The sequence below is a fragment of the Merops nubicus genome, unplaced genomic scaffold (genome assembly GCF_000691845.1).
Source record: "Merops nubicus isolate BGI_N331 unplaced genomic scaffold, ASM69184v1 scaffold12793, whole genome shotgun sequence".
NCBI lineage: Eukaryota > Metazoa > Chordata > Aves > Coraciiformes > Meropidae > Merops > Merops nubicus.
Window position 1 is genome coordinate 44,560 of NW_008598324.1, and position 12,492 is coordinate 57,051.

General features: G+C 45.4%; 1 protein-coding gene across 1 annotated transcript in view; it reads left to right on the plus strand.

Annotated features, from left to right (window-relative positions):
* Positions 1–12,492, plus strand: part of NRG2 (neuregulin 2) — a gene marked incomplete at its 5' end in the record, with an annotated part of 67,725 nt that overhangs the window by 38,451 nt on the left and 16,782 nt on the right. Inside the window, one exon of the mRNA XM_008937016.1 lies at positions 1,490–1,548. Coding sequence (XP_008935264.1) covers positions 1,490–1,548 — 59 coding nt within the window. The remainder of the gene's footprint in view (positions 1–1,489; positions 1,549–12,492) is intronic.

Below are 12,492 nucleotides of genomic sequence, written 5' to 3' on the forward strand. Positions count from 1 at the left end.
AGAGTGCAATCTTGTGGGTGGGAACTGAAAGCAAGGAAGCTCTGATGTGTACGAGGCTCAGAGCCTTCAACTCATTTTACCCTGGGAAGCTGGAAAACAGATGTGAAGATGTGAGCTAAAATGATAAAACCCTCTTAAGCTCAGAGGACGGAGAGGTCAGTTGTGTAGTAAGGGAGATGTGGGACAGGCAGTTAAGATCTAGGACTTCAAGAAAGCTAGGGATAAGTTTGAGGGACTATTCAAGGAGGCCAGAAGAAAATACGTGAAGTGACAGAGAGATTAACTGCCTGGGGGAGAAGTGGTTGACCACCCACAGCTGAGCTCCCGTTGCTCCCCAGGCTTACCCGCAGCTGTGGTGGGTCACAATGTGTGTGGTTCAGCATCTCCTGCTGCACCCCTACCCACGTCCCTGTGCTCCCCAAACCCGGCTCAGCCTGGGAGCGGCTCCGAGGAGCTTACCCATGAGATGATGTGCATGCCTGCTAGCCCTCATCAGCAGGGTGCCATCCCTGACACTGCAGCATCATGCTAGTGCTTAAGTGGTGTCCCACGAGCTGGTACATCCCAGCCCAACACGTAACGTTGGTCAGGACAGCCTGAGTGAGCCTCGCAGCTGTGCAGCATGTGAGACCTGTTCGGTTCAGCTTTCTTCTCTGTCCTTTTCTCTCTGTTAACACAGAGACTCCGCACATGCTTTCTAACCACAAAGTCACCCTTTTCCTTGGAACATCCTGTGGGTACTTCTGGGGTGATAATGGGAAGACGCTTGCTGTACACAACGCTTGCTGCTGCCTGAGCAGCTGCTCACTGCTCTGTGGTGCCTCTTGCCAGTCTTGTCTAGATAGCTGCTCCAAGGAGAGTCTCTGAAAGTAGCATCTAGCCCATCTCAATCTTCCTGCCAGCTGGTGCTTCTAGTAGGTGAGAAAAAAGGAGGCAGGAGGGGAGGAAAGGAGGGGTTTTTCTGGTTGCTTGAAGACCCAGGGCCAGAAGAGAGCTGGAATGCTGATATTGCAGGTGCCTGGTTAAAGCAAAGCAAAGAGTAAATATACGCATAAAACCTTTATTTTTTTCCATTCATCACAATGCACTTTTTGTTTCTGACCTTAGCCTCAAGAACGGTGCCAGACATGTTCTGTGATTTCTCCCCTTTTCCCCTCCAGATGTCCAAATGGATTCTTCGGACAGAGATGTTTGGAGAAACTGCCTTTGCGATTGTACATGCCAGATCCTAAGCAAAGTATGTTTGAAGACAAAAAATGCACCACACTACTTAAAACCTCCTGGGCACAGCGGTGGATGTAGAGTGGTCTAGTCAGGGATGGCTCTTGGTGTCAGCTTTGGGCTAGGGCTTAGGGATGCAGGTAAGGGTGAAGGCTGAAAGCAGACGGATAGGAGTCATGGAAGGGATCAGAAGGGGCCTCAGTTCGGTCTGTTTGGGTGTCATTTTGCTATCTTGTTTCTCTCTTTCTGGTTTTCTTTCTTCCGGTAGGTGTCCGATCGAATTCACAGGAGACCGGTGTCAGCATTTCGCAATGGTCAGCTTCTCCAGTATGTCTCTTTCTACTTCTCGCTCTCCTTGGTTATTGTAGCTCTGTGTCGTGTCCTTAAAGCAGGTTCTTCTGTTCTCTAAGAGCCCTCTTCCTGTCTTGTGCACTTCCAGCTCTGCTTGGCCATAAGAGGAGCTGTGATCGTGTCCAAGAGGAGAATCAGGGCTCTTGTTATCTCCTTATTTGTTAAAATGGGTTCTGCTTTCATTTCTGATTGAACCTAATGTTGCTTGCTCTTTTCACGCAAAATGTAAATAAGGCACAAGGTGATGTGGTGTGCTGTGTGAGAACAGTCCGTGTGATGAGCTGTATCTGCTAGCATTACTGACTCAAGGTGGGCTATGCTGTGCAGTGCAGAGGTACATTTGCCCATGGGTCTTGCAAGGGTGCGTGTGAGTTTCTCTGTACCAACTGAGGAAATCACAATGAGGGCTGTAATGAAATTTCCTGAGCTGTGGTTGTGTTTCTGTTTCCAGAAGCTAAACCAAGCATCAGTTGCCATACAGATGAGATGGTTGGAGGCTGGCTCAAAGTCAAATCCTGGAGCGTGACCAGAGGTCAGGGCACATGTGCAGACCTGGAGCTCCAGAGGTCATTTTGGCGGCTTCCACTCTCTCAGGGCTTCTCAGGCTTCAGTGCTGTGCAGGATACTGGCTACATCTGCTGACTGGACATCTCTGACTATATCTCTCCTGGACACAGAGATGTTCCTGTCTCTCCTAGGGTGCTGGACAGCCCTACATAGGGGGTTTTGTGTAACTACACTGACAGATCCTTTAACCTTGTGTTTTGTGGATGTAAATCCCCTAGAACCCTTGCACTTACTGCTTCACAGTTGTTACTTCCCAGTTCCTACAGGTTCTAGGTCTACAGAGATGTCTTGCTTATAAACTTAATTGGCTCATTTTGTTCAATGCAGAAAATTTTTCCAGGTCCATATGCCGACAGTGTCCCAGTATCAGTGAGATCCTAGTTTGGGTAAGGACTGATCTGAAAGGAGGTGCAGTTACAGTGCAGAAAATCATCCACAGTGACCCTCTGTGTGACCCATCCTGCCTTCATACCGGCCGTTTTGACTACCACAAATGGTGCTTTTCAAAATAGGCTTTTTAAAAAGAATCATAGAATGGGTTAGGTTGAAAGGCACCATAGAGATCGTCTAATTCAACCTCCCTGCCATGGGCAGGGATGCCTCTCAACTAGACCAGGTTGCTCAAGGCATCCAACCTGGCTTTGAACACCTCCAGGGAGAGGGCGTCCACAACCTCTCTGTGAAATCAATTCCAGTGTCCCTCATACTGAGGAACTTCTTCCTAAGTTCTAGTCTAAAAGGGCCACAAAAGAGTCTTTAATAAGTGGGAACCAGAGGAGAAATGCCTCTCCATGATGATTTCTTGATTGTCAGTACCCACTCTCCCATCACTCTGGAAGAAACCCTGCAGTTCTCATCCTGAACTGGCAGTAGTAGAAAGCTTATTAACACATGGTAATAGCTGGCAAGTGTTTGCATTAAACTCCCTTCTACAGAGTATGCAGACAAGATGCAAATGGGCCAGGTGAGGCCCTTAGGACAGCTGGATGTTTTTACGTTGCTTTTTGTTCCAAATTGGCTTCTAAAGTTGAAACCTCCATTGATTTATTCTTTCAGACTAAAACATTGAAATAAGTTCTTTTCAAAGTGACAAAACAAAATGTTTGGGTTTGATCTTTAACCTTATGCAGAAGGGTTTCCTTTCCACTTTTAAGCCTGTGGTGTCAGGGACCTCAGCTGCAGACAGCAGTGGGATGCTCACCTGATGAAACTGATTTGTAGCATGTTTCCTGAGGTGGCATCCAACAGGATTAAACATTATTGCTACCATGCTGCAAAACCAGACCAGGTGTGAAAATGAGTTTTATGTCAGGAAAATACCTTTTCAGAACATTAATGGCAAGAATAAACATGGTAGGTTTTTTTCCCCAGCCTGCAGGATCCAGCTTTTTATGGGAATGAGATCTGTTTAAAGTTTATTTGTGCTTTAGAGGAACAATGCCAACTTTAAAACCAACACATGCACATTTCCTTACCTCAATTCGGCTTTAACCACAGGATAGTAAGTTAAAAACAGCTCAACAATCCCAGTTACCTGTATGAACTTGGATAAAAATCGGCTAAGATGATGATTCATATTTGTTTATAGCTGTTTCACTTTCAGGTCACAGCTGGGGAATATACATCGCAGCAACACTGCAGAAAAGCATGCACTGGACGCACTGTTCTTCTGAATAGAAAAGGCTTTTCACTTGAGTCTGGACTGTGCAAAAGCTTACTTTCTACTTTAATCAATAATTAGGGCACAGTAGAAGTTGCTGTTGCTCTATAATTCACTTAGCGCTTTGTCCCATATGGGTTCTGACAGGTCAAAAGCTGAAACAGATTAAATGAGGTTCAGACGTTTCCACAGGAAATAAAATAGTTCTGTCCTGATTCATGTTTTGAGAAGTTTGCCAGCACTTGACAGATACTTAAATAGTAAATAATGACACCTACGCTGGTATTGCTTTAAATGCATTTGGGGCATTTTAGGATTTCAGGCCTAGATCAGAGTCTTCTGATTTGTTAACATCAATGTTACAATATGACTTCTAGTAGGTATATCCTAGGGATAAGCAAGAGTCTCTGCAGAATGAATTGAATTTAAGATGCTGCTCTGAAAAGATTTGGCCGCTGCTTGGCTGAATTTGGGCCAGACACAGAAATAGTGCAGCATCCCAGCACTGAGCCAGATGTTGTGTCTTCTCCTTCTGGGATCAGCTTCCTATCTCACCCATTTCAAACCTTAGACAGATTTTTTTTCAGATAAAACTCCCCATGTTCTCTAAGAGTTCAGGCTTTGTCTTTCTGACAGGTAGCTCTGAAGGTTTGGTTTTCTCTGATTGTCCAAAGTACCTGCTAGACCACTGTGATGATGAAGATGTAAATCAGATGTAGCTATATAGATTTTTATGGCATGTGATGTTTCTCTGTGTTGCTGTTACAGCCATATGATCAAGTGCCTACTGCCAGACATTATGGTTATATACCTTACTACTTGAAAATTAAAAGGAAATATTAAAGATGGAGGTTTTTTGTTTTTTTTTTTTTTTTCTATTTAGTGCTCATATGTTGTTATTTTCTAACAGATTGGTACAGAGGAACTCACTAGTAATTGCATTATTGGGCTAGCTTGGAGACCTCCCAGTCTGTCCCAGCTCAGCCCTTTTCTGGATGAATAGCATTTTCTTTTGGTAGGAATTTGCAACAGCAGAATTCAAGCAAGTATCTCAGTGGTTGGTTCCTATCTGCTTATAAGGTGTTTACATTTTAGTTTGTTTGCATTGTAATGCAGATGTGATGAGAGATGTGTTGAGATACTGGAGAAAAAAAAAGCAACGCATGCTAAACCAGCTACTCCCCTGAGAAAATGGATGCATGGTGCAAACAGATGACATTGCTCTGACCTAGCAAGGTGCCGCTTCTGACCAGAGCCGTGGTACCTGACTGTGTCAGCTATCTAAGCTTGCCTTTATGCTAAGGCTGCATAAAGGCTTAAGTCTATGCTACACTGATGGGAGCAAGAAAGCAAGATGGGAGCAACTAGAAAGCAAGGCTCCTATCCTAAGGAGACTGAAGGCAGCATGTTTATTTGGTGCAGCAGTGGCTGGGTATGTGTAGATCGCTGGCTACCATCAGTCAGCAGACGGACAATAACCTGCTAAGCAGCAGCAGTGCTGATGAAAGCCTTTGAGACGTTGGCACATGTAATCCCACATCCAGCAAGTGTGGCAGAGTCTTACAGGAAACTTAAAAGCTTTGTCCTGTTTATCTTAGGTCAGTTTTAGGACAGTACGACAGTCAGTTTTCCCACACTCATCAACGCAGAAAATCTACCAGAAGGACAGAAGAAGAGACATTACAGCAAAAACTGCACTTTTACTGATATTAAAATGGTTGAAAGGTACATATATCTGAGAAGGCAAAGATGTCCTGACTGAAGATGTGCTGTCTTAAGCCTGGTTAGATCCCTTCTATCCATATGAAATGTCACTCATCTCCATTGGTCTCCTGTGCATACTCTTCCATCCACACATAAGGAACTGGGTTATGGGTCAAGGTTAGAAGATCATGTTGTCTAGGCTTTAACTAATCTGTAAGAGGAAAGCCTAAAAGAGGCTGTACAATATAATGAAGGACACAAAAGAAACATTTGAAGCAGTTTCAATGTAGACTGAAGGAGAATTCATGACAGTGGACAGAGGGTACAGTGATTGTCTGCAATGACTATATAAAACAGAGGCATGCCCTGGTAGATGAAAATAAAGAGAATTATTCCCATGGATGATCATAGAATTGTAGAATCACCATGATTGGAAAGGACCTCTGGGATCATCAGGTCCAACCACCATCCCAGCATTTCCCCGATCACTAGACAATAACCTCAAGTGCTACATCTACTCGGTTTTTTAACCCCTCTAGCGATGGTGACTTCACCACCTCCCTGGGCAGCCCATTCCAGTGTCTAACAACTCTCTCAGTGAAGAATTTCTTCCTAATATCTAATCAAAACCTCCCCTGGTGCAACTTGAGGCCATTTCCTCTTGTCCTATCAGTGTGATCTGGGGGAAGAGACCAACACCAACCTCACTACAGCCTCCATTTAGGTAGTTGTAGAGAGCAATAAGGCAACCCCAGTTCCCTCAGCCAGGCTCCATAAGGCATGTTTTCCAGCCCTCTCACCAGCCTCATTGCCCTTCTCTGGACCCACTCCAGCACCTCCATGTCCTTCTTATCCTGTGGTGCCCAAAACTGGACACAGTGCTCAAGGTGTGGTCTCACGAGTGCTGAGTCCAAGGGTACAATCGCCTCCCTGCTCCTGCTGGTCACACCGTTTCTGATCCAGACCAGGATGCTGGTGGCATTCTTGGCCACCTGGGCACACTGCTGGCTCGTGTTCAGTCGGCTGTCCCCAAACACCCCCCGGTCCTTTTCTGCCAGGCACTTTCCAGCCACTCCTCAATATGCCTGTAGTGTGCAAGACCCAGCACCTGGCCTTGTTAAACTTCATCCAGCTGAACTCAGCCCATTGCTCCAGCCTGTCCAGATCCCTCTGCAGAGCCTTCATGCCCTCAAGCAGATTGACACTCCCACTTAATTTCATGTCATCTGCAAATTTACTGAGGATGCATTCAATCCCCTCGTCGAGGCCATTGACAAAGGCATTAAACAAGACTGGTCCCAAAACCGAGCCCCGAGAGACACCGCTCATGACCGGTCACCAACTCGGTTTCACTCCATTCACCACAACTCTCTGGGCTTGGCCATCCAGCCAGTTTTTAACCCAGCCAAGAGTCCACCTGTCTAGGCCGTGAGCCACCAACTTCTCCAGCAGAATACTGTGGGAAATGGTGTGAGGTGCCTTACTGAAGTCCAGGTAGACAACACCATTTTTCGCTTATCCACTAGATGGGCCACCGATCACAGAAGGAGATCAGGTTGGTTAAAGAGGACTTGCCCTTCATGAACCCATGTTAGCTGGACCTGATCTCCTTGTTGTCCCGCACTTTCCACACAATCACCTCCAAGATGAAGTGTTCTGTAATCTTCCCTGTCATCAAGGTCAGGCTGACAGGCCTGGAGTTCCCCAGATCCTCCTTCTTGCCCTTTGTGTAGATGGGTGTCATGCTGGCAAGTCTCCAGTCATCCGGGACCTCCCCCATTAACCAGGACTGCTGATAAATGATGGAGAGAGGCTTGGGATGTTCCTCCGCCAGCTCCCTCAGCACTCTTGGGTGGATCTCATCTGGCCCCATAGACTTATGGGTGTCCGGTTGGCTTAGCAGGTCCTTCACTGCTATTTCCTGGATTATGGGGGTATCATTCTGATCTCCATCCCTTTCTTCCAGCTCAGTGGACTGATTACCATGAGGATAATTGGACTGACGGTGATGAGACGGTGATGAGTCATTAAATCATCTTACAAAAATATTTTTCACATCATAGTCTTCATAGTTCTATGTCTCCATATGATTATAGTTGTAGATGTAATTAATATATGTACTACATTGTACATATGATGGTAAAGTCATATTGTCTGATAGTTTCAGGAGCTAGATCTTGCAGTTATGATGTATCTCTGATGAAAACAGAGGTCTAGGAGATCCTAACTCCAAAATGTGACCTAAAGTAGGAATCTTCCCTGACCCCCACCATGGAGAATGGAATGTGCAGGCAAGGAGTAACCAGCCATACTGGCGGGCTGAGTCCATGTCATGAGGTCGCCTCCTGACACCTCTTCTCCCTGCCCACATCTATACAAAAATAGTGCAGCCTCATTATTTTTTCAGTGGGCTTTTAGACATCTGTGTTAGAGGTTTGAGTCCAAATTCATGCTACCGGCTCCCTTCATAGTCACTGCAGAGGGTTCAGCACCCAAAGACGAGCATTTGGCTAATTGAACTCCAATGCTGCCATCAGGATGAGATGTCTCATACTCCAGAGGCACTGAGGATGATGAGTACAACTCATTTTTAATTGAACTTTATTAATTCAACTTAATTTAATTTTTTTTCCAACTTTTTTTAAGTGGTGCTGGCATCTGTATTTCACAGGTGCCTGTTCTGCATCATGTCATGATGTAACTCTATCTGATCTCTTCTACAGGAAACTTTTCAGATCCTTGTAAAACCCTGCTGGAAGTTTACATCACCAGGCTTTGGGCTGGCTATTTGTAAATGTTTTGTAAAACACTGGAAGCTATTTCACTCCTGGTGGGGTGAGATACTACAAGTTAAACATCATGAGCGGAACAGTTGTCCCTTGCCTGTGTCTATACATTTGGATTCTTTCCACTTGCGATTTATGGAACAATTTAGAAATTTGGGATGAAGTTTTATGTTAATGCTTGTCTCTTGTCTGTGGAATCTGAAATTTCATCTTAACTTTGCTATTTATTTACCTTCAAAAATAATTGTCCCTGATCTGGAGGACAAATGACGTACCATTCATCTTCTTGTTTAGTGAAAAGTTTTCATTTTCTACTTTGTGACCTAATAAAGTTGAAGTGTGTAGCCTGCCTGTAAGCATCCTGGAAGAGAGCTGACATTCATATGCAATGTGATCTAGCATGTTCTCCATTTTCACCCCATATTTCATTCTTGATTTCTTTAAAAGCTGACTTTTAATTAACAGTTGGAGTCTTCCTACGGGTACGCTTTGAAAGTACAGAGCAGCATTTTCTGCTGTCCACTGAGAGAGCCATCTTTCTCATCAACTTTGGGCTCCCCTAAGAGTCTGTTATTGGGGCATCAAAACTCTTTTTCAAAGGTGAGAAAGACAGCTACTCTTACTGCATGGTACTCTGTGTAGTCATCTGGAAACATGGAATAGAAGAGCTTGAGCTGAGAAATAAGTCTTGCAGTGTAGACTATCTGGTCAATTCTACTTACAGTGGATGCTGATATCCTGAATTCCCAGCTTGATATGACAGAACAGCAGAATGGTAGGGGTTGGAAAGGACCTCTCAGAGATCATCTAGTCCACCCCTCCTGCTATAGGCAGGTTCATCCAGAGCAGGTTGCCCAGGATCATATGTGAGTGCATTTGGAACCTCTCCAGAGAAGGAGACTCCACAGCCTCTCTGGGCAGCCTGCTCCAGGTTCTGATACCCTCACAGGAACCAAGTTTTTCCTCCTGTTAAAATGGAACCTCCTGGGTTACAGTTTGTGCCCATTGCCCCTTGTCCCGTCACTGGGCACCACTGGCAAGAGTCTGTCCCTATCCTCTTGACACCTACCCTTTAGCTCTTGATCAGCATTGATCAGATCCCCTCTTGAGTCTTCTCCAGGCTAAACAGCCCCAGGGGTCTCAGCCTTTCCTTATCACAGAGATTCTCCAGTCTCCTCTAAATATTTGTAGCCTCCACTGGACTCTCTCCTGTTATTCTTTGTCTCTCTTGAACTAAGGAGCCCAGAATTAGACCCAGAACTCCAGATGTGGCCTCACAAGGGAATAGTAGAGGGGCAGGAGAACCTGCCTCAACCTGCTGGCCACACTCTTCTTCATGCACCCTGGGAGACCTTTGGCCTTCTTAGCCACAGGGGGCACATCACTGGCTCATGATTAACTTGTTGCCCACCAGGACTCCCAGATCTTTCTCCTGGGAACTGAGCTGCTCTCCAGTAGGTCAGCCCCTCACCTGTACTGGTGCCGGAGGCCATTCCTCCCCTGGTGCAGGACTCTACACTTGCCCTTTTCAAACTTCATGAGGCTCCCTTCTACCCAACTCTCCAGCCTGTCCAGATCTTCCTGAAGACAGCCTCTGGTGTGTCAGTCACCCCTCCCAGTTGTGTAGCATCAGTAAACTTGCTGAAGGTCCACTGGGTCCCTTCTTTGAGGTCATTTGTGAATATGCTGAACAAGACTGGACCCAGTATTGACCCCTGGGGAACACTGGGGAAATACAGGCCTCCAGGTAGACTCTGAGCCTCTCATCATAACCCTCTCAGCTCTGTCATTCAGCTAACTCTCAATCCTCCTCACTGGCCTCTCACATGACCTGCAATTCCTGCTCTTCCCTGTGAGGGTGTTATGGGAGAAAACATCAAAAGCCTTGCTGAAGTCAAGGTAGACAACATCCACTGCTCTCCCCTCATCTATCCAGCCAGTCACACCATTATAGAAGGCTATCAGATTGGTCAAGAGTTATTTCCCCTTGGTGAATCCATGCTGACTACTCCTGATTTTTTCCTCCACACGCTTAGAGATGACCTCCAGAAGAAGCTGTTCCTTTACCTTTCCAGGGGTGGAGGTAAGGCTGACTGCCCTGTAGTTTCCTGGGTCCTCATTCTTGCTCTTTTTGAAGACTGGAGTGACACTGACTTTCCATCAGTCCTCAGGCACCTCTCCTGTTCTCCATGACCTTTCAAAGATGATGGTGAGTGGCTTAGCAATAACATCTGCCAGCTCCCTCAGCTCTTCTGGATGTATCCCATCGAGGCCCATGGATTTGTGGGTGTCCAGTTTGCCTAACTGATCTCTAAACCGATCCTCCTCAACTAAAGAAAAGAAAAATCTTATTTTCTCCACACTTCTTCTCTTACCTCTAGGGACTGGGATTCCCGACGGCTGGCCTTAGCAGTTGTAACTCTAGGATGGAAGCAAAGAAGACATTCAGGGACTCCATTGTCTCTGTATCCTCCATCATCAGGGCACCCACCTCATTCAGCAGTAGATCCACATTTTCCCAGGGCTTCCTTTTGCTACTGATGTACTTAAAAGAAACCCTTCTTGTTGTCTTTGACATCATTTGCCAGATTTAATTCCCAGAGGTCCTTAGCCTTCCTCCTTGCGTCCCTACATACTCTGGCAACATTCCTATATTTCTCCCAAATGGCCCGTTTCCACACACTGTAAACTTCTTTCTTCCTTTTTCCAGAAGCTCCTTGCTCATCCATGCAGGTTTCCTGCCTCCTCTACTTGATTTTTCACTCATAAGGATGCATTGATCTTGAGCTTGGAGAAAGTGGTTATTGAATGTTAAACACCTCTTTTGGTCCTCACTAGCTTCTAGAGTCCTAATCCATGGGATTCCTCCAACCAGGTCTTTTAAGAGGTCAAAGTTAGCTCTCTTGAAGTCTAGAGTTGCAATCCTTACTTATTGCTTTGCTTCTTCCTTGCATGATCCTGAACTCCACCATCTTACAGTCACTGCAGCCAAGGCTGTCCCAGTGTCTCCCAGGGCTCCGTAATTATAGCTATCAAAAGTTTAGTGTGATGATGGATTTGCTGTGTGGCAGACTATTCCCTTTGCATGGGCGTTACAGCTTCCTTCTAACAACAGATAATGAGCACAGGTATTTGTGAGATGAGACCCCCTTGAGCATCCACCATACTGTCACTGGGTGTGGTCTGTATAATCACCTCAGCAGCATGATTCCTGCCCTATTGTAACACATTTCCTGTAGATTGGATAGCTTGGTCTTTTCATCAATAATTCTTTCTAAGGAAATTTCTTTGATAGAGCCTTTCCAGCCAGAAAAGCATAAACTGTTTCTACTTACATTGTCTGTATCTGGCTCTCTGGGCTGGAAAAATTGATCACATGTTCCCACAGTGGCACACAAACTGTCTCCAATGCGCTGACTAAGCCATCCTGGAAACTGAGCAGTGTAGGTTTATTGGATGAGAGGCTTCTTATTTTCCTGAGGGATGGTCCCATACACTCTGAAGTCACCAGGCTGCAGCCAGAGGAGTGCTGGTCATCACCCTGACATGTAAAAGTTACAATTCTGACAGTTGGGGTTTGGATGCTTGCTCCTCACACCAAGGTGAAGCGTCCCTGTGAGCAGAGGGATAAATGTACCACTTCAGGCTCTTCTGGGATCTTCAGAACTTCTGAAGATCTGAAGATTCTGAAGATCTGAAATTCAGCTTCTCTGTTTAACTTCAATTAACTTCTTCGACAGTAGTTTCGTGCTTGTTGATTGTGCTATGAAAATGATAAGTGGAAGAATTCTTCTTTTTACTTACTTTTCTGTTTCCTCCTCCACTTCTTACTCATCTGAACTCTAAACCAATATTTAGCAGCATTTTAAATTCCACAAACATTCTGCAGCTTCCTTTCAATGACATGATAACTGCTGACCACTTAACTACAGGGTGATGACTGCACTGTGGTGTGGCTGGGTAATTACAGGGTGTTTGTGGTTTATCATAGCAGGGTCATTCCTCTCCCCTGCATGGCATTATAGGTTACCCTTTGGGATCTCCCAAAGCTCATTTCATGCTAAGCCACATTCACTTGCTAATACTCGTCTGTTATATGTCTGGACTCTTGAGGCCTACCGGATTAATTTTATTGACACGATACTGGACAAACAAAATGTCTGTGCAGTTTATGGAGAGAGTTTTGTCTGTGTGTTTGCAGAC